Source organism: Sciurus vulgaris (genome assembly GCF_902686455.1).
Source record: "Sciurus vulgaris genome assembly, chromosome: 2".
Taxonomy (NCBI): domain Eukaryota; kingdom Metazoa; phylum Chordata; class Mammalia; order Rodentia; family Sciuridae; genus Sciurus; species Sciurus vulgaris.
In genome coordinates this window covers 1,905,506-1,926,420 of record NC_136462.1, presented here as the reverse complement: position 1 = coordinate 1,926,420, position 20,915 = coordinate 1,905,506, and the positions used below count along the sequence as shown (strand labels likewise).

The window sequence follows — 20,915 nt, the reverse complement described above, 5'->3', positions numbered from 1 at the left end:
AGACTTAAGGTCAAGGTTGTGTGTGTGTTGTGTACTGGAGATTGAAATTGAATGCTTTACCAGTGAGCTATATCCCCAGCCATTTTTTTTTTTTTTCATTTATAGATGGACATGATACCTTTATTTATTTATGTGGTGCTGAGGATCAAACCCAGTGCCCTACACATGCGGGGCAAGTGCTCTGCCACTGAGCCATAGCCCCAGCTCTCCCCAGCCATTTTTATTTTTCACTAAGAGTCTCACTAAGTCACTGAGGCTGACCTCAAACTTGTGATTCTCCTTCTTCAGCCTCCCAAGTAGCTGGGATTACAGTACTGTGCTATTGCATATGGCTTTAAAATTTTAAAGAATTTTTTTTTTTTTTTTCAGTACTGGGGATGGAACCCAGGGCCTTGCACATGCTAGGCAAGTGCTCTCCTACTGAGCTACATCCCTAACCCTTTTTATTTTGAGACAGATCTTGGCAGAATTGCCTGGGTTCACTTTGAACTTGTGATCTTCCTGAGTAGCATTTCTCATATTCTTGTATGTCTGAAATGTTTTCCTGAGGTCTGTACTTTCATGCAAAAGTGGGGAAAGAATTCTTATGTTCTACTTTCTTTTCCTAAGGACTGTGAATTGGAGCTTTGAATGCTGCTGGGAAAATCAGAGGTCAATTTGATTTTTTTTTTTTTTTTTTTTGTCCTTGTAGGTGATACTCTTTTCCTGAAGGGGGGAAAAAAAAAAAAAAAACTTCCATTAATCATCGAAGTTTAGTTAACAGGCAAGACAGGCCTCAGTGTGAATCATGCCACTCTGATTTTCTGGAACATGCTGTGGTCTTTCCTAAGCAGGCTCCGCTGTTATTCCAGGGAGACTTTCTTGTCACCTCTTTGAAAATGCGTCCCCTGCCTCCAGAACCCAGTGCCTTGTGCTGGGCTTCCTCCCTCAACCCCACCACACAGCAGCCTCCAGGATCCTTCTGAGCAATGGTCAGCTCAGGTCACCAGAGCCAAAGGCCAAATCCTACAGGCCCCAAAGGGTCCTGCACAGGGATGTGTCCCTGCCAAGTGCCCTGTGGGCCTCTGCCTACCTGCATGGGCCCTCCCACATCTCCTTCACTGACCCCTGAGATGGAGCGTGCCCCTCCCTGTCCTGGCTCTGAATCTGTACCTTCACCATTTTGTCTCAAAAGCACTTAGCATCACATGACATTATATACCAATTGCCCCCAGCCTGCTGCTAGACTGTCAACTCCCCAGGGCTGAGACTTTGTGTCCTCACCTTCCAGCATCTAGAGTGGTCTGCAGCATAACGTATGTGTTCGGAAAATAACAGCTGAGCCAGTTGCTTTAACTGCTTGACTTGCCCTGAAGTGACCTGGAGACTTTTTTCCCTTAGCAATCTGATGTTTTGCCCTAGCTGCTTCTGACTTACTCTGCTGAAGGGGTGATGTGGGCCCTTGATGTGTCTCTTGGCTCTTAAACCTTCCCCTCTCGTGCTTTCTGGTCAGCAGACGTCTGGGCTCTTCCTTGTTGGACCCAGGTTCTCACTAGGATCCTGACATGTAGAGCACTCCTGTGCTGGAGCCTGTCCCTTCAGGTGCACTTTCTGCTCTGCGGGGTTTTCACCTGCCTGCCCCTCCCTCCCTCCAGTGTTCCTGTTCAGTTTCCTGGTGGTCAGTGGGCCCCTCCTGAGCCAGCATGCCTGCTTTCTGCACAAGCCACTCTCTCCTCTCTTGAATGTCTATTTGCTCTGCTTCCAAATGGATTAATCCCTTTTGTAACTCACTGGATATTTTCTGACCGCCTCTGAGCTAGGTTGAGGAGGGCGATTATTCAGTCCACCTTTCATCTGGAGAGGGGAAGGCAGAGTGAGTTGGCTTGCAGCAGCGGGGCCTGGGCCTCTCATGAGTCTTCCTGAGCATCACTGCTGTGAGGAGTGTGTCCTAGGCCTGGTGGAGCTGGTTTGGAATTCATTTGGGTACCTCCCAAGAGATGAGCCCTGATGGTCTGTGATCTGGCAGCCATTATTTCTTGCCCACCCCCACACTGGGAGAAGGAAAGGGTCATATTCCTCAGCAGGTGCCTGTAGGATGTGGTTGTTTTGTTGAAGCCTATCCTGTTTGGGATGGAGGTAAATGCAGAGGTCAGGGTGTGATGTCTCCGTGTTCTCTCCATGGCTGACAGCTGCTAGGGCACTGTTGGATAGTTCTAACGTTGTTGGTCCATTAGTCTGATATTGGTAGAAGGAAATCTCACACTATGGATGAGTGTGAGGGGCAGGCCTGTGGGGAGGGAGGGAGACCCCGTTCCACCGTGCCCCATTTTGGAGACGTGGCCTGTGTATCATCACCTGCCCTCCTGTTCCCAGGCACCAATCATCATTACACAAAAGGAACCCTGCACACCTCCACTCTCCCTGCCCTCCTCCTGCACCTATGCACCAATCACCATCAAACACAAGGAACCCTGCACACCTCCACTCTCCCTGCCCTCCTCCTGCACCTATGCACCAATCACCATCAAACACAAGGAACCCTGCACACCTCCACTCTCCCTGGGAGTCCTGCACAGCAAGGTCTGGTACTTCCAATTGCTAACCAATGGCATCTCCTATCCATTCTTAGCACACAACTGTGGCCTTGGCCCTCTTTGGACCCTTCCTGGCTTTGATCCTGCACTCCTGTTGGTTTTCCATCTAGCTCCCCAGCATCATGCAGGGAGAATGTGTGCAGGGTGCTGGCCTGGGCCCCTGACCACCTGCCCAGGTCCTACAAGGTGACCCAGGGCTCTCTTCTGAGAGACACCCTGCCCTTCCCTGGGTATCCCATAGGGTTGCCCTTCAAACTGAACACAGTCTCTCTGCAGCCACAGACCTTCACTCTCCAAGTAAACTGGGCAGCACCACAGGCTTGCTCAGACCAACCCGGACCTCCCATACCTCTGCCTCACCTCCCCCACATGGTTTGGGGAGGGAGGTGATTCTTGCCATTTGGGACCAACCCCTGTCCTCAGCTTTTGGGGGTGGTATCTGGCAATCTACTCTAAGCTTTAATAATGCTCAAAAATGAACACAGCTAAAAATTCTGAGAGGTGCTGGGAAGGGCGAAGTGCCCCTCTGCATATAGAGGAACTGCCCCCAGAGCTCTAGCCTTGCTGGGATTCGGCCTCAGCTGGAGTCTGCAGCAGGGGGTCCTGAGCACAAGCTCATGAACATGCCCCCTGGGGGGCGGGGGCACAGTAACTGAAGTCCAGAGATGACCATGGGGGCTGGAAGATGAAGAGCAGCAACACAGACCACCCGAAGTTGGGTGGCAGAGGTTAGCCCTGGAGGAAAGGTGTCGGGTGGAGGCCTCGAGGTCAGGCTGAACTGCTGTGCTCCACGATAGGTGGGCTACTCAGGGGCGGGACTGCGAATGCCTGGAGGGCTCAAGCAGCACCGGGACTCCTGCGGGGTTGTCACGGAGGACCCTCGGAGGGCCTGGGGAGGGCCCAACTGGGGGTACAAGGAGGGCTCGGGCATAAGAGGCCCCAGGGCGTTCAGGAGGGACACCCAGAGATGTGGAGAGGGCCCACCAGGACAGGGGCGCGCGAGGGCCACGCCGGGGCGCCGAGAGGCCCGTAGGGCAGGGGCGCGCGCACAGACCACCTGGGGACGTTCAGGGGGCCCGCCCGGCCAAGGCGCTTCGCGGGACGGCCACCCGGGGAGGCCGAGGGCCGCGGGGCAGGGGCGCGCGGCCGGCCGCCCGGGTGCGGAGAGGCCGGGCGGGCAGGGGCGCGCGGGCCGGCGCGGCGCGGGGTCGGATAACGGCCCGCGCGGTGGGCGGCGGCGCCCGAGGCCCCTCCCCGCCGCCCGCGGCCGCTCCTCCTCTTCCTCTCCCGCCCGCGCCGCGGCCCTCCCGTCCCTGCGCGGCCTCGGCGGCCTCGGAGGCGGCGGCGGCGGCTGCGGCGGAGCAGCGCGGCCCCTTTAAAACGCCCGCCGGCGGCCCCCGCGCCCGCCCCCGCCCCGGCCCGGGCCCCGGCCCCGGCCCGCGCCCGCCCGGCCGCCCGCGCCCCGCGCCCGCCCGCCCGCGGCCCCGCCGCCGCCGGCCCGGACATGGCCGCCAACATGTACAGGGTCGGAGGTAAGGCCCCGCCGCGGCCTCCATGCGCGCGGCCCGCCGCCGCCGCCGCCCCTCCCCCGCCGCCGCCCCCGCCCGGCTCGCCCCAAAATGGCCCCGTCCGCGGGCCGGCCGCCGGGCCTGCGCTGGCCAGCCGGGCGGGCGGCGGGCCGTGCCCACCTGTTGGGGGCCGGGTGGCCCTCGGGGCCGGCGCTGGGGACCAGGAGCGTCCCGGGGGTCGGCGGGCCCGGGGCTGCGGCCGGCTGCCGCCGCCGGGCCAGAGCACGTGGCCTTGGAGGCGCTGGCCGCCCTCCTGGGAGCAGGAGTTTGGGGGTCTAGGACGTGTGGGGTGTCCGAGGGGCCGCGCAGAGCCGGCTCCTGGTGCTGGGACCCCGGGTCCCACTGAAGGGGGCCGCATTCCTGTCCAGAGCCCTGCTACATCTTAGCCCCAGGAGCTTTGCCCAGAGGGGTTTTCTAGGGGGGTGGTCATCAGCCGGGGGCCATCATCCCAAGTATCCTCTGAGTCACCCCAAACTCTTCACTGCTTCCTGCTTGCCCCATCCCGTTTTTGCAAGCCTTGGGGAGAGGCAGGAGGTCTCCCTTGGGCTGGGGCCTTGGGGTCTTCCTCCTGGGGCCAGTTCCCCTGCTGCTTGGGCCCCAGGAAGCCTCTGGCTTGGGCCTTGCTCTGGCGAGTGTGTGGGGGTGTGTGCTTAGATGCTGAGTGGAGCCCTGGGCTTGTCCACAGCTGGTGCTCTCACAAGAGGGAGGCAGCGGCCTCGCACACGCCTGGCCCCCGCTGACTCTCCACCTATTCCATGGTACCCGTCCCTGTCTGGACTCAGACCCTTACCCTGGTCATGGGGCAGTGTGACTATGCCTCCCCAGGTTCCTGCTCCTTTCCCACCTGCACAGTGGGTTCTGCCTGTAGCACAGCCAGGACAGCAAGTTGGAACCAGTATACCCCCCCATCGGCCTGATCCCTGGGTACCCAGGATGCTCTATTTCTGCCATGTCCACTAAGTGTGGTCCAGTCAGGCCCACTCTGGCCTTGGGCACAGCAGCCATGCACTGTCCCTACCAGGATGAGTCTCCAACCCTCAGCAGGAACTCGGTCCCCCTACCCTTCTCAGGAATGTCAGCCTGCCTCCTCGCTTGTCCTCACACCTCATCTTCCTGCCAGGTCCTGAGTGGACACAGGTGGACCAGGCACTCTACATGGTGCTTTCTAGGCCCTGTGAGGGAGGGGCCTGCCCTCCTAGGGGCAGTGGGCAGGAGCACCTGATCACTGAGGCCACAGGTTCCTACCTGTGCGGTGGCTTCCAGCTCTGCCTGGCTTCTGGCTGTCCTGTGACTGCTCCTTCCAGATGCTGTCCCCCCATGTGTCCCTTTGGACCACGTTTTGCAGTGCAGACCCTTTTCTGCCCGAGATAAGGCCCCTGGTGGGTTCCCACTCAAGCCTTGCCTCTAGTCCCCCATTCTGGAAGGTTCTCCCTCATCTGTGAAGGCCCCACTGTTCTGCCCCCTGTCCCACTGAGCTAACGTTACTTGCTGTGGTCTTTGGTTCTGGATCATACGTGGTACGGGAATGAGTGACTGATGGCAGGGGCACTGCTCCTGGACCAGGGTCCTGCAAGAGGAGGATGGGGTCAAGGCCGTGCAGGGCTCTGGGCTCCTGGAGCCCCAGGCTTTGCCAGCCTCCAGCCCTAGGCAGGGAGATGCCTGTGCCTGGGGCATCAGCAGGGCCCACTGTGCAGAGGCTTCCCTACCCCTGCTCAGGCAGGGGAGGCAGCCTGGACCTCGGCTCCGTCCCTACAGCTGTGGGCCTGCTTGGTGCTCAGGCTGGTCTGCCTGTGAACTGGGTATGGGCCTCCGCTTCCATCTCCCCCTGGTGTGAGAGGGTCTGTCTTTTATCCTTCTGTGTCTTGTGGTGGTGCCCTGGGGGATGCCTGGCACCTCTGTGGACATAGTGTGGCTGCCCAAAGCCAGGTCCTGTCTTGCCATGTTCCTAGAAGTGAGACTTCTGTATTGAGGAGCTGGGAAAGGTCGGATCACTGTCCCTCCCTGCATACTCCAGCTGCCTGCCACGGACTGTGGCCCTGGCCTTGCTATGCGATGTGCTGTGTTCCCCAGGCACGTCCGTGGACTCCCCCTCCAGTGTTGGCCCCTGGAGCGGCAACCACATGGACCCCAAGTTTCTGGACAGGACCCCTGTTATCTCCCCCTGGGTGTCAGTGGGGCCTCATGCTCATGGTGGGCAGGGATTGGCAGGTTGGCACCTGCCCCGTGCTGCTTGCTGAGTCCCTGAGTCCTTGTGGCGGGGAGGAAGCTGTGTCTCCCCCCGAGCTCCGCATTGGTTCTGTCTCCTGTCATCTGGGCAGCCTGCCTTGGCCTAGGGGAGCAGCTGGCAGGGACCAAGTCTGGGACAGGGCTTGCCCCTGGGTGTCTTCTCAGGGACCTCCATGTTGAGGGGCACATGGAGGTGTAGCAGCCATGCCCCACTGTGTGTCCCAAGTGTCACATGGGGCACTCTACCTGGTGGGCAGCCTGAGCCACTGCCAGGTGGACTGGGCGGGGTGGACGTGGGGCAGCCACAGCTGCATGCCAGCTGACTGCTGGGCGCAGTGGTCAGCCTGGGAGAGGACGTGGCCGGTTTCTTCCCTGGGAAGTGGCCTGGCCTGACAGAGGCCTTCTGTCGGCGTCTTTGAGTGTGGCGGTCAGGTTGCGTGACCTCTGCTCCTGAGCCTGCTCCTCCCGTGGAACCAGGCGCTTCCAGAACCCGGTAGGCTGAGGCTCCCTGGGTAGCTGCAGGCCTCTCCTCATGTGGCTCGGAACCCTGGGTGGTGTCTCCGGGGAAGAGTGGCTGTCCCCAGCCGCCGCACCTCCAGCTCCCGTCTGGGTTTTGTAGGTGAAGGGCTGTTGCCATTTTCTCTGGATTTTTTCTTTGGTTACAAGAAGTTAGCACCCCGTCTTTATGGATGGCTTTTTGATTTGGCTTTATTGTACTTGTAGAAGGTGACAGAAAACCAAAGACCTGTGGGCCATGCGTGAGGTGGGACTGGCCCAGCCCCGCGGAGTCTTCTCCGTGCAGCTTTTATCAGCCTGAGCTCAGCCTCCTGCTTTTGCTCCCTGAGTTTTCCGATTGTGTCACTATACATATGTTATCACATGGTCAGAAACCCTTTGGTTTTTTTGGTTTTGTTGTTTCTATTTTTTTGTGGTGGTGCTGGGGATGGGACCTAGGGCCTCACACCTGCCAGACAGCCACTCTGCCACTGAGCTGCAACCCCAGCCCTGGTGTCTTTTGTCTTAAACTTTTTTTTTTTTTTTTTCTTGGTGTTTCTGGGGATTGAACCCAGGGCCTTGTGCGTGCTACACAAGCCCTCTACCAACTGAGCTACCTCCCCAGCCCTGTGTTTTAAACTTTTGACTAACAGATGACCGGGGATGAAAATTCCAGACGCCGAAGGGCAGTGCCTGTGCCCGAGCCTGCTGGGCCGTGCCACGTCCTGAGGTCTGGGGTCTTCCCAGCATAGGACTGCCGTGGGGGCTGGAGAGGCCTTTGGGTCCTGCTGTCTTCTTGCATGGCAGCACAGCTGCAGGGAGGACCCAAGAAGGTGTGAGCAGTTGTCTGTGGCCGGGGGCCCAGAGCCCAGCCTCAGCCAGGGCCCGAGAGCGTCGTCGGAGAGGGTGAAGGAGGGCACGCCTGGGCCGCCTCCAGCGCCAGCAGCCTTTTGCTCCCACTGTGGGGAGGGCTCTGGATTTTTGCTGCCCAGGCGTGGTGCACAGCCCCCGAGAGGTCTGCTCTTGGTCCTGCCTTACCTGCTGACCACTCCTGGCCTGCCAGGGGCAACCCTGGTGCCTTCTTTCGGTCTTCCTAATTGTTTTGAGAGAAGAATTTGGCCACACAACTTTTAATAAAAAGGACGCTGTGGCTTGGGGAAGGAGGAGCATACAGAGATACAGCGCCCACACTCGGAGCTGGCCTGTGGGTCCCTGGAGGCCGGTGCCCACCTGCGGTGACCCCCAAGCACCCCCACCCCTGGCTGGGTGTCATGGCATGACTTGCCCTGGAGGGGGCGTAGGATCCCTCTCTGCATTGCCTCCAACTGAACTTGGGGTGCTCCCGTCAGGATTTCGGCCTGGTCCTGCCCAGGACTCTTGCTTCTGCTTCCCAGAAGATACTTGTTGTGAGGCCTCTGGCCTGACTCAGCCTAGGTCCTGCCTGATACCCCAGCGTCCTTCTCTTGGGGAACTGAAGATTCTAGAAAATATCCTTCCTTACTTCCCTATCTGAGTCTTCCATCCCCTGAGCTGCCCGTGTGTGAGTGGCACAGACAGAGGGCTTCCTTGGTGGCAGCGGCGAAGCTTTCTGTGGGACCTGTGCCAGCTCGTGTGCGGGGCTGCTGCCACTGGAGGGGGCCCGGGAAGGGCTTTGGCCAGGTGAGGCCCCCAGCCTCCTTCTGGGCCGGCTTCGGCAGGAAGCTCTAGTGCCTGTGTGCTCTGCTTACTTGAGTCCAAGGGCCCCTCCACAATGGGGGCCTTGCACGCCTACAGAATGCTGCTCAGTTCTGGGTCTGGTGTGTCAGAGCAAGGACACTCTCGGGCTTTCCTCCTTGCCTGTGAGTGTGGTCTGGGCAGTCCCTGCTGTGCGGCCGTTGGCCTGCCTGGGGGGATGATTCTCCAAGGAGCAGATCTGCTCTGCTCACGTCTCTGCTTAGAAGCGCTTAGCAGCCTCCACCATGGGGGCGTGAGATCGCCTGTAATCTGGCCTCATGCCTTTGGGCTCTGCTGTTGCTGGTGATGAGAGGCAGCCCTTCTAGGGAGCCTGGCTCTGCTCTCGGGGACAGGTGGCACGCTGAGCCTGTATTCCCCACTGAGCCATCCCCAAAGTGGTTCTGAGGTGTGTGCATGCCCAGCAGGAGCCCTGGAGCTCAGTGCAGAGTGGCTGGTGGCCCCAGGGTCTCTAAGGGGCCTGCTGTGATTGCTGCTGTGACTGGGCTGGGAGGGGTCCTTTGGTCCAGCAACTTAGCGAGATGCTGTCTCAAAATAAAAAAAAAATAAAATGGGCTGGGGATGTGACTCTGGTGATATGCCATGGGTTCAGTCCCCAGTACCAGAAAAAGGGAGTGAGAAGGCAGCCGTGTCCTGCCGTCTTAAGGAAATGAGGCACGGCAGTTACGCTCCTGACGGAGAGGTGAGCCCCAGGACTGTCCAGGGGGCAGCACAGTGACCTGGCTGTGGGAAGCGGGATGTGGAAGGCGGGCCTGCAGTGTTGCTGGTGCGTGTTTCCTGTCCTTCGTGGTGTCCGGCCCAGGACTGCTTTGCTCTCCCCTGCTGGATCTGTGCTCCGCCCAGCCCAAGTCACCCACCTGTGACCCAGGTCAGTCCTGTGTCCACCTGTGACCACAGTGCCGTGGGCAGTGCTGTGTGGTTCTTCCCTGTAGGGTGCACAAGGTGTCATCTTCCCCCTGGGCCTGTAAACTGGTTGCTCTCAGTCTGTCCAGCTCCGTTTGTGCCTTGTGTGGTGGCTTTGTTTCAGTGGCCCCTGTGCGCAGTGCCGTGACCTGCAGGTGGTGTCGGCTTGAGTTTAGTGTCTGTGAACAAGGGTGCATGTGAGACGGAGTCTTTGAACGGAAACACCCAAGGTGTGGCCATGGGCGATTGCTTGATGACATGGGCCTGGGGCTTGAGGGCTGTGCCCGTCTCCTGGGGAGCAGCAGGGCTGTGTCCATGAGTCAGCCTCGGTGGCCTGGTGGACAGAAGCGCGTCTCGTGTGAAGGCAGGCGCCCTGCACTGTGCTTTACTGTGGCCAGCCCTCCTGTGTACAGGCTCTCCCCGCTTGAGACCGGGTGTTGTGGTCTTGCTGTGTTGCCCGGGCTGGCCCAGAGCTCCTGGGCTCCACTGATCCCACCTCAGCCTCCTGGGTAGCTAGGACGAGGGGCACACCACCACTCCCAGCTGGGTCCGCGAACATCTGGTGATGCCAGAGACCTTCCCGCCATTTCTGTGACCTCACAGGTTTTCCCTGGTGTCCTAGGCGGTCCGCCCGCCCAGCCTGCGGCCCCTCCTCTGTGCTCTAGCCCTGCAGCTGTGCCTTACAGTGTCCTGTGGATGGACCTGCCCTCTGAGCTGCAGGTGAGAGTCACCTCTGCCCTGTGGCCGATTCCCTGTTCTCCACCAACAACGTCCATGGTGTGGATGTGGGTCTGCCTGCCAGTCCATGAATGTTTTGGGCAGTTCCGAGCAGGGCTGCTGGAGCTTTGCATGGATGTGGCTCTTCTGCTGGGTGCCGCCTGGGCTGAGGACTGAGTGGGAGGCGTCCAGAGGACCCGAACCGGCGGGTCGCTGCTCCGGACACTGCTCCTGGCCCGTCTGGGCCGCCCCTCTTTTGCAAGGTGTCGTGGAGGGCACAGGGCACACGTGGAGTTCTGGCTTGCCTTTCCTGGTGGCGGGTGATGCTTAGCATCTGTCTTCACCATCCGTGTCCCTTGGTTGAAGCTTCTATCCTTCCTTCTGTCTGAATTTTTTTGAACCGGAGTGTTGTTTTTGTTGTTTTCGTATTTTTGGGTGCAGGGGATTGAACCAGGGCTCCTGTGTGCTCAGCAAGGGCTCCACCTGAGCACCACCCCAGCCCGAGAGTGTTTTGTACTCTGGGTTTCATGCTTCTTCAGTGGACCGACGTGCACGTGCTGTGTAGCTGAGAGGCCTGCTTACCTAGGTCACGGCCGTTGTGTTCTGCTGTGGGATTCCCTGGTTCGGAGTCTGACTTTTTAGTGTCTTACCCACTTCAAGGCACCTTCTGCGTGAGGGTGGGGTTAAGGGTCTGTTCACATGCGAGTGTTGCCTGCCCTGCTGTGGTTGGTTGGCGCGCGGCCACATGTGGGGGTGGCCGCCGCGGACGTGCTGAGCCGCAGCAGGGGCGGACTGCCCGTGTTGCTCTGGAGCTGAGAATGGCCTGTTCATGTTTAAGTGCTCGAGGAAAAACAGGGAAAGACCTCATGACATGTGCAGGGAACGTGAAATTCAGATTTCAGTGCCATAAAGAAGGTTTTGTTGGAACAGGGCCATACTGATGCCTGCACAGGTGCCCGCGGCTGCTCTTGAGCCACAGCTGGCGAGCATGGCCTGCAGAGCTTCAGATCTGGTCAGCAGCGAGTGGGGCTCCTCTCTCAGCAGCCAGCCAGTTTTCCAGGGGACGCCGCTGGGGCTTCTGTAGTTAAGCTGGGTTCTGGTGACAGGTCCAGGGCCAGGCCCTGCAAGGTGACCTGTGCCTGTGACGACGGGCTGTCAGGCGGGGTTCCCGCGACCCTCTTGGGATGAGTCACTGGTGCGGCTCCCAGAGCTCGGGACTGCCATCATGGGTGGTTCACTGCAGAGGACACGCCCAACGTTCATACGGGCCACGGGAAGGGTGAGTGCCCTGCCCCCGCTTTACTGTGCCCCCCCCCCCCCCCCCCCGCACCCCCGTGTTCAGCAGTGGGAGCTGCCCGACCCAGGCCCTGTGCCCCGGGCTTCCTGGAGGTTCTGGTGTGCAGGCTTGATCCAGTGCACCGGCCCCGGGTGGCCCTCAGCCCTAGTCCCCTGCCTTCCCTGGGCCCAGGCAGGTGGGCCAGAGGCCCGCGGCCACACCTCTCTGGCACACTGTTTCCATTGCTAGCAAACACCTGGATGACCACGTAGACAGGTCTATTCTGGCTCCCACTTCTGGCCTCAGCCCGGGGCCGCTGTTCTTTGTTGCTTTTGGTCTTGAGGCGAGACAGTTCCTCTGTTAGGATCAGGTGGCAAAGCAAAACCACTCGCCCAGGGTGACTGGGAGTCCCAGCAAGGAAGAGACTGGGGTCCCACCCTCCCCTTCACCCATAGGACCACTGGGCCCACCTCCTAAGGCCCACCACCTTCCGGTCCAAGCCGTAGTGCAGGCTCTGGAGACCCCAAAGGTTTTGGGAGCTGTGTGCAGAAGCTGGGGTCAGAGACCAAAAGTGTATTCCTTTTCTTTCCTTTGTTTGGTGTGCTGGGGACGGAGCGCAGGGCCTTGTGCATGCTAGCCAAGCGCTCTACCACTGAGCCACATTCCCATCCCCCTTTCTTAATTTATATTTTGAGATGGGGTCCTGCTGAGCTTCCCAGGCTGAGCTTGAACTTGGGATCCTGCCTGTGGGCCCAGCTGCAGCTCAGCACGTGCAGTGCCCCTGGGATGTGTGCCCAGCACACCTGGCGGTCAGCGGAAGGGTGGGGGTGTGGGACCCTGGTTTTAAGGTGCAGTGGCCTGTGTGTCATCGGTTGTCACCTCTGATAGCAAAGCGCCATTACTGGAGGACGGGGTCGCTGTGCTGAGGAGCACAGTATCTTGACATCACAGCGTTCCTAACCAGAAAAGGGAGAAGGCTTAAGTTGGAGCACTGAACGCTTCAGAAAAAGAAAATGAAAATGTAGTCCTGTTGTTCTTGGTCACTCATTCACCAGCCGGGTGGCTGCCAAGGGGGCTGTGAGGAGGAAGCTGGTCTGCTGCCCCAGGAGTGGACGGCGCGGGCCGCTAACGGCTGCAGACCATCTGGGGCTGCCTGCTCGTTGATTCAAGGGTCCTGTGAGCAGGAGCTTCTGGAACGGTCCCCATGTCCAAGCTCGCCCAGTGGACCTGGGTGGAACCTGCCAAGGTGTGCTGGGTGATGGAGCTGGTGCTCGCGAGGAGGACGGCTGGTGCACATCGTGCAGCGCGGGCAGCCCGTGGGCAGCGGTTTTGCCTGTTGGTGGGTTCTCTGAGTACGCGGAGTCTTCCAGAGCCCCACACCAGCCGTGTCCACACAACATTTGCCAGACCTCCTGGCCCTGGCAGTCAGTTCTGTGGACTTCTGTCGAAGTGGGAGCTGGATGTCCTGCCATGCTTGGCCCTTGTGTGCAGTGGGAGCGTGGTGGCTCCCTGCTCCAGCGTGGGTGGCTTCCAGAGGCGGGCACTGGGCACCACTGTTGTCAGAGCCCCGAGTCACTCGGGGAATTGGTGTGTGCTGGGCGCTTGGCGGTCCTTCCTGGAGCTGTCCTGAAGTGGTGCAACGCTTGCTAAAAGGACACCGCGGTCCAGTCGTGTGGCGTTGTTGGGTGTTAAATCGCAGATGGCCTCGTGCAGGTCCCCGTTCCCACGCAGAGTTGAGCAGGAGCGTCTACAGGCTCAGGTGGCAGCTCAGCAGGGTTTGGGCTTAGCTGCAGGAGAAGGGAGCCCTCTCCGTTTCACAGCGCACCAGCTGCCGGGGACCTCCCGCTCAGCGTCGCTCGACGGCGCTGGTCCTGCCCTCCCTAGGGTGCAACATGCCAGCCTTGGTGTCCAGGGTGCTTACAGGCTGACCGCTCATGACTGTCTGCAGCCCCGCCAGAGCTCAGCCAGTTACCCCATGGGTCACCCCCCACTGTGAGTCCTGTGGCAGCACAGACCACCGGGTATGGCCTGCGGCCCGGGTACATCGAGGCATGCGGAGGACCCGAGGCTGCCTCCCTGGTCAGGGTGGTGGCAGCCCAGTCCTGCTGCACCTGCTAAGGTGGTCCTGGGAAGACAGCCGCACAGCAGCCACGTTCTCTTGGGACCACGTGCCGTGGACTTTTGTGTCGGCTGGGCCTGAGGGAGCCCTCTAGGCAGCGAGCCGTGGAGCTCTTGCCACGGTGCTGACTGCACACAGTGAGGCAGGGAGTCACCGGGACACTTCTGGTCTTGTTAGCACGTCCTGTCTCTACTGGTGCTGAGGGCGGAACCCGGGGCCTGATAGCTAGGCTGGCGCTCCACCGCCCAGCCCCAGCATTAGCACTAACGGTAATCATTATTTTTCATTTCATCATTGAACGCCTTTGGAAGATCATCCTGTTAGCACCTCCCTCATGTCCTTGGTTTAGCCTTGGCCGGCGCAGCCCAAGTCTCTCACCTGTATTCTGTATTTTATAAAAGTTCATCCCCTGTATTCTAATCCATGACACCTCGTGTGCTACCATTTATTTGGATTTTTCTTGCTGCTCTCACCAGTACTTCATGGTTTTCAGCATATACATCTTTGCACAGAGTTTTTGACCTTTAAGGTCAAGCCAGGCACTGTGACCACTTGTGATCCCAGGACTCAGGAGGTGGAGGCAGGGGGAGCCTGGGACACTTAGGGAGACCCGGTCTCAAGATAAAGTGGGAAGGGTTGGGCCGCAGCCAGAGGTGGTGCACCTGCCCAGCTCGGAGGAGATGTTGGTAGCTCTGGGTCGCCTCTGCGCCAGCCTGCCTGGTTTTTTTCTTTTCTTTTTTTTTTTTTTTTTGCGGTGCTGGGGATTGAACCCAGGGCCTTGTGCTTGTGAGGCAGACACTCCAGCTGAGCTATCTCCCCAGCCCTGCCTGGTTTCTTTTGGCACCACCGAATGGCGCTTTAGGTGTCTGCAGTATCTGAGTATTTATCAGCAACTCGCAGAAGCAGGCCTGGCTTCTCCCTGGACCCTCCTGCCTGCTCCCAGGCCCCTGTCCTCGTGCAGGGGGCGTCTCCTTCCTGAGCATCTCCCCTGGCTCATCTGGCGCAGGCCCTGGGGTTCCCAGACACACAGTGGGGTTTTTCAGGTGTCCTCCTGCCTCTGCCGAATGGTGTGGGCTCTCCTCTAGGTGCCTGCAGGTGTCCCCAGGCGGTCACGGGCTTGGCTGGAGTGCCCAGTGGTTGTGGCCTGCTTGCTGGGGACTGGTCTGCAGTCCTCTTGCCTGTCTTAGTAGCTGGCCGAGCCCTTTGGTCCTTGTGAGCTCCTCCGTGGCCCTCTGTCCTACACCCAGCCTCCTGTCTTCCCGCCTTCCCGGCGTGGCTCACTGTTGGTGGGTGTCCACGGTTCTGCTTTGGCAAAGTGCGCGGTCACATCACCACTACCCGGCCCCATGACATCACTCCATCACGATGGGGGCTGCCCCATTCCCCACCTGGTGCCTCACACATCACGGCCTTCCTGAGTGGCCTTCCTGTGTGGGCACTGCCCCCTCACGCACTGCCCACCCCTCCAGTGCTCGGCTGGTGGGAACAGCCTTGGGTTCTGAGTTTTACAGTTTGCTCCTTTTTTGTTCTTGTGCCGAGGATTGAACCCAGGGGCACTCCACCACCCAGCCCTCTTTTTAAAATGATTTTCTTATTTGGGGTAGGGTCTTCTTAAATTGCTGAGTCTGGCCTTGAACTTGTGATCCTCTTACCTTAGCCGCCAAGTAGAAGGAGTATAGGCCTGAGCTCTCCTGCTCAGTTTATGATCTGTTCTGTATCCGATTTATAAAAATGAAGGATGATTGCTTTGACGCCCTTTTTAAAGATCCACTTCTGTCAAGATGTAAGGTTCGGGCAAGGACACCTGCTGAGTGCATAACTGGGTGGATCTTGTTACCTTCCAGGGCGTCCAGCAGGGCCTGTCTGAGTCCACAGCCTTCCTGCCCTTGCTCCTCGCTGCCTGCAGCCTGCATTTCCAGTTGGCTGTTCACTGTGGTGCTGTGCCCTGGTCCCAGCCCAGGGGTTGGGGCAGCACCTGGCACGCAGGATGCACTCACTCCCGGGCCTCCAACGGTGCCAGCATGCCGTTTCCACCCAGTGGCTGGGGTGGCCGGGCTCTCGTCTGCTGGTCCTTAGCTGCCACTTCTGCCTATTCATGGGCGTTTGGGCCGATTCCACCTGAGGTGGCCTCCTGGTCATCCTTGTCACAGAGGGCGCCTGGGATGGCAGCCTCACTTCCCACAAGAACCGAGCCTGCGGCTGCCCTGGGCACTGTCTGTGGGGTGGAGAGAGGCCTGAGCGCCCTGACGTCCCAGGAGACCCCGTCGGTCACAGTGCCACCTTCAGGGTTGCCATTCTCCAGATGCTGAGCTTGGGTGAGGCTGATGCTGTGGTCTTGGGGTGACTGCCTCAGCCTGGGAGGCCCTGGCATGCATTCCATAGAGTTGTTGCTTTCGTTTTGGGGGGAGCTGGGCAGGGCCGGTGCACCCACTGGGCTGAGATGGCCTAAGGGGACACACCCATCTGGGCAGTGTCTGGGGCAGTGCCAAAGCTGGGCCCTGCAGGGAGGCTGCAGCCTGGCCCCTGGCCTTCCTCAGAAGGGCCTGGGCTCGAGGGCGTTGCGGCAGGGCCGCAGGGACCCTCGCTGGCTGAGTCTGGCCCTGCACCGCCTGCCTGCTGGGGTAGGTCGTCACGCTGCCTCCTTGAGCAGCCTGGGCCCTCTTCTGTTCCTGTGCTCGCCCTGTGGGAGCTGAGCAGGGCTCCCCTGGGCGGGCTGCGGAGGCCCTGGTGCCGAGGCAGAGGGTCCTTGTGAGGTGGGAGGTCGGTGGGCTGGGGTTCCAGGGTTGGTGCCGCAGGTGACGCTCTCTCCTTCTGTTTGCAGACTATGTCTACTTCGAGAACTCGTCCAGCAACCCGTACCTGATCCGCAGGATTGAGGAGCTCAACAAGGTAGCGCTGGGGCTGCCGGGAGGGCCGGGCCTGCAGGGCAGCTGCCTCTCACCTGTTTGCACCGGTCCAGTCTGGGTGGCCCACCTCTGGGTTCAGAGACGACCTTTGGGTGACCCTGCCACATCGCCTGCTTGAACTGGGTCCCTCTGGGAGAGGCCCGAGTGAGCCCCTGGCGGCTTCTTTGGGGTTAGGACTGGGTTTCCAGAGAACATGCTCAGGGCGGCCTCGCACACCCCAGATACTCTGCCCGGCAGATGTGGTGAGGGGCGTCTGCTTGGTCCTGATCAGAGCCAGTGTGCTCAGAGCAAGTCCAGCTGGACAATTCTGGAGACCAGGCAAGGAAAGACCCATGGAAGCTGCCCTCAGGTCCCACGGTGGGCAGCCCTGGTGTGGAGGCTGCCACCGCCTCCCCCAGTCCCCAGCCCTCAGCCGCAGCCTCCTCACGCTGCACCTGGCTTCTTGTCAGCCCACAGTGGCTTCTGGCCATAGGACTCTGCGGGCTACAGGGCCACCCGCTTTGCCCACCATAGCCTTGAGGTCACTTGGTATCTGTGCTGAAGGCTGGTGGCCTCCCGCTCCAGTCACTGGACAGTCTGACTCCACCTCAGGCACATCTACCAAAAGTCCTCGGCAGATGCTTGCTAGTTGGTCAGAGGACACGATAGTGCCCATAAGCCAAGGTTCAGGGAGCACCCAGAACCTGCCAGAGCTGGGCCCAGGGGCACAGGAGGGGAGGAGTGTGCTTATCCCTGGTGCTCTGGTGGCCTCTGCCTCCTGGCAGCTGGATAGGTGGGGTTGGGGGTCATGCCAGAACTGCAGATGGCTCAGGAGCCCTCTGCACACGTCCAGGTGCATCCTCCACTCCTGGTTGGCTGGAGTGGACCCTTTGGAGGTATGGACCATGCACTCCGGGCCCCTCTCCTGCTCAGGCTGGCTTCTGGTTAGACTTTCCTAACCTGCTGGGGCAGACAGCATGACCCTTCTCCCACCCTCTACAGAGTGGTCAGGGGCAGTGCTGGGCATTTCATGGACCTTGTCTGCCCAGAGCTGCCCTCCTTCCAGGGACCTGCCCCCAATCTCCTGCCAGCCTACGGTGACATCAGGGTGGCCTTAACCTCACTGAGCAGCGTGGGCCTGCTGAAGAAGCCCCGCTGGACTGCAGGCTGGTGGTGGTGGTGACGATCTGGGTTTCCCTGGCAGGGACAGTGCAGGGTCAGGAAGGTCGATGTTCTGCCTCAGACTTGGCTGTGCCCAGGAAGAGGCGTCCAGAATTGGGCTGAGCTGGTTGCAGAGCTTTGGCTGTGATGTCTGCCACCACCTGGGGATGGGCAAGGGGGCAGGGCCCCAAGCTGGCCAGAGTGACCCCGAGGCTGTTGGAGCCGGTGCCCTGGCAGGGCCTCATCGTAGACTTTGGGAGGCATGGGCGTAGGTCGAGGGGCAGTGGCAGTGTCTTCAGCTGGAATGGGGGACGGGAGGCCCCCATTTGCACACCTCCGCCTACACAGATGTGGGCGGGAGGGAGCAGACTCACCTGGCCACGGAGCATGGCTTGGGGGGCTCGGGGCCAGCCGTGTCCCCTCCTGCCCTCAGCAGCGGACTTGAAGGGGAGCTGGTGGCCGTGCACAACCAGCAGGTGCCTGTGCCTTGCTGAGACGCTCCCCAGGCTGGCGGCCTCTGTCAGGAGGGGGTCTTGCCTTTCAGCACGATGTGCAGACGGCGGTGTGCAGTTGGGGCGTCGGAAGCCCCGTCCTGGGTGTGTGGCGTCTGCAGCGGACCAGCATGGCACCACAGGGCTGCCTACCGGGGGCCTTGCTGCCTTGCTGTGCCACACTAGCTGTGAGGGCACCGCTGCACTTCCTTCTTGACGCCACGTCAGTGCGGCTGGGGACCTGCTGATGGCCCTGGACGTCAGCCACGTTGTCGTTCTCGGTGTCCAGGCGGCAACAGGGCAGTGCTGCCAGCCATGAGGGCTTTCGGGAGTCCAGGGGCAGGCAGCTGGCAGAGCTCTGCCCTGGACTGGAGCAGCGGAGGCCGTGGGGCCCACACTCGGGGACCAGGAACCCCTGAGGAGCTTCCCCCTGGGCAGCTGGAGCGCCACCGTGGGCAGCCGCAGCTCCCGCAGCGTGCCAGCCCACCCGGCCCTTTGCAGCACCCCGTGTCTGGCTTCGCGACTTTTACGGAACTTTGGTGGCGGGAGAGTGAGGCGTCTGGGGAGGGCTTTTACTGTAGGAGGAAGACTAGCTGATTCGGGGCAAGAAGAAAGCTGAAGGCGGAGGGAGCCCGGTGGGGTCCTCAGCGAAGGAGCAGAGGAAGGCAGGCCGGGCGAGGGCTGCGGTGCAGGGAGTTGGCAGGAGGACGAGGCGGCAGGACCAGGAGGAGCCTGAGAACACGGGCCGGTCCCACAGGCGGTGTCCACGGATGGCAGTCAGAGGGAGCTCCCTGCCCGAAGGGAGGCAGGGAGGCGTCCTGGTCCTGAGACGGGTCCTGTGATGGAGGCCCAGGCTTTCATCACAGCAACTAAGGAGGCTGAGCCAGGAGGATCCTGAGTTCAGAGCCAGCAATGGCGAGGCGCTAAGCAACTCAGCGAGACCCTGCCTCTAAATAAAATACAGAACAGCCTAGGGATGTGGCTCAGTGGTACAGTGCCCCTGAGTTCAATCCCCGGCACCTCAAAAAGAAAAAAACTCAGAAAGTGGGCGATGAGGTGGTTTCAGAGGAGAGCAGGTTGTGTTGGGGCACATGGCTGTGCTCTTCTCCCTCCAGGAGGTTCTGCAGTCCGCAGGCCAAGGCCTGGTAAGCCCCGCAGACCCTGGGCCCAGCTGCACGGTGGCCCCCGTGGGGCTGGGTGGAGGGCGTGTCCATGTGGAGGTCTCTGTGCGGCTGGTCTCTGTGTCAGCTGACGGGAAGGAGGCAGAGGGTGCCCCAGCCAGGGCACCTCCACGGAGAGAACGTGACGTGTGTCCAGGGCTCTCTGACCCGCAGGTTTGTCCATGGTAGTCACCCAGCACGGGGCAGGTGGAAAAATGCCACCACTGCGCTCAGGAGACAACTGGCCAAGGGGGTGTGGGAGGGGCTCGGCAGGTCTGTGTGGTTGTACGCACCTGATCAGAACACAGACACCAGAAGTGTTCCATCAAAATCACAATGTCGCGGGGGCTGTTGAGAGCAGGGCTGGGTCAGGATGGGAAGGCTGGTCTGCAGTGACAGGTGGTGGACTTAGGACCTGAATTCTGGGCACAATGGGGGCTGCCCTGGGGCAGGGGCTGTTGTGTGTCATGTCATGCGAATCCCATGACATGATTGGCATTTCAGACTGCCTGTGTGTTGCTTTAATAAACTCCAGACTTATAGATAAATGCATCTTCTTTCCACCGTGGTGGAAAGAAGTTGGGAGCCAACTGCATGAGCTCCCAGTGGTCACAGCATGACAGCTTGATGGACAGGGTGGTGTAGTGGTGGATTTTAGCTGTGTCAGCTTTGCATTGCTGTGACAAAGTAACTGATAATTGACTTGAAAGGAGAAAAGGCTTATTTTGGTTCATGGTTTCAAAGGTTTCTGTCCCTGGTTGGTTGGGCTGTCAGTCTTGGCCTGTGGTGCAGTTCATGGGGGCAGGAGCAGAGGGGGCCTGTTCGCAGGAAGGGGCTGAGGCCCAGCGCCCCCTTCAAGGCCATGCCCCTACCTGACTTAGCTGGGGGTAGGCCTTGAGCACGTGAGCTCTCAGGGGCCATTCCAGCTGCAAACCAGAACCAGCTGTAAGTGCAGCAGCTGTCTGGTCCACACTGAGGCATGTGGAGGATGGGACAGACAAATGGGGGAGAGAACTCCAAGCAGTCTACGCAGGCTCTCCATCCCGGGTGGGGACCTCACCCCACGCCTGGTGGGGGCTGTGCTGTCCCGCTGGTCGGTTCCACAGTGGGGGTCAGCAACCCTGCACCACCCTGTGTCTCTAATGAGCTCCTGTTCACTCAGGGCTGCTTTCCCATGCAGCGTTGTTGACAGTGAGTAGACGCTGCACAGGGCAGTCCAGGTCCAGGTGCACCCTGGGTCCCCGCTCCTGCCAGGGTGGATGCTGCTGCTTATGTGGTCCACATCCCCTGACACCTGCCCTCCTAGTGGGCCTGGTGGGCTCAAGAAGGGAGGGATGGTGACTTGCTCCCACCAAAGACAGAGCAGGATCTGGCTAGACTCTGGCCAGGGCCGTCCTCGAGCATTTCCAGGGCAAGCAAGCAGAGCCTGCGTGGGGCTCGGCAGCTCAGGCCCCCACCTCCTCAAGGCCACCAGCTGGGTCATGGGAGTGCGGGGAGGGGCTGGGCTTCCAGAGCTGGCCAAGGTCCTGCCCAGCCCAGGGCCTTTTCCCACATGTTCTCTGGCAGCACACTAAGGGTGAGTAGAGGTTCGAAATGTGACCGAGTCCTTG

At 60.2% G+C, this 20,915-nt stretch overlaps 1 protein-coding gene across 3 annotated transcripts in view; it reads left to right on the top strand.

The window, feature by feature from the left end:
- Positions 1–3,795: 3,795 nt before the first annotated feature.
- MTA1 (metastasis associated 1) overlaps positions 3,796–20,915 on the top strand; it is a 36,514-nt gene continuing 19,394 nt past the window's right edge. For all 3 annotated transcript variants that reach the window (XR_013761887.1, XM_079127445.1, XM_079127444.1), the window contains exons 1-2: positions 3,796–4,105; positions 16,430–16,497. Coding sequence is in view for 2 of the 3 variants with exons in the window: in XM_079127445.1 (XP_078983571.1) it covers positions 4,078–4,105; positions 16,430–16,497 (96 nt within the window). In the remaining variant the exon portion in view is untranslated. The remainder of the gene's footprint in view (positions 4,106–16,429; positions 16,498–20,915) is intronic.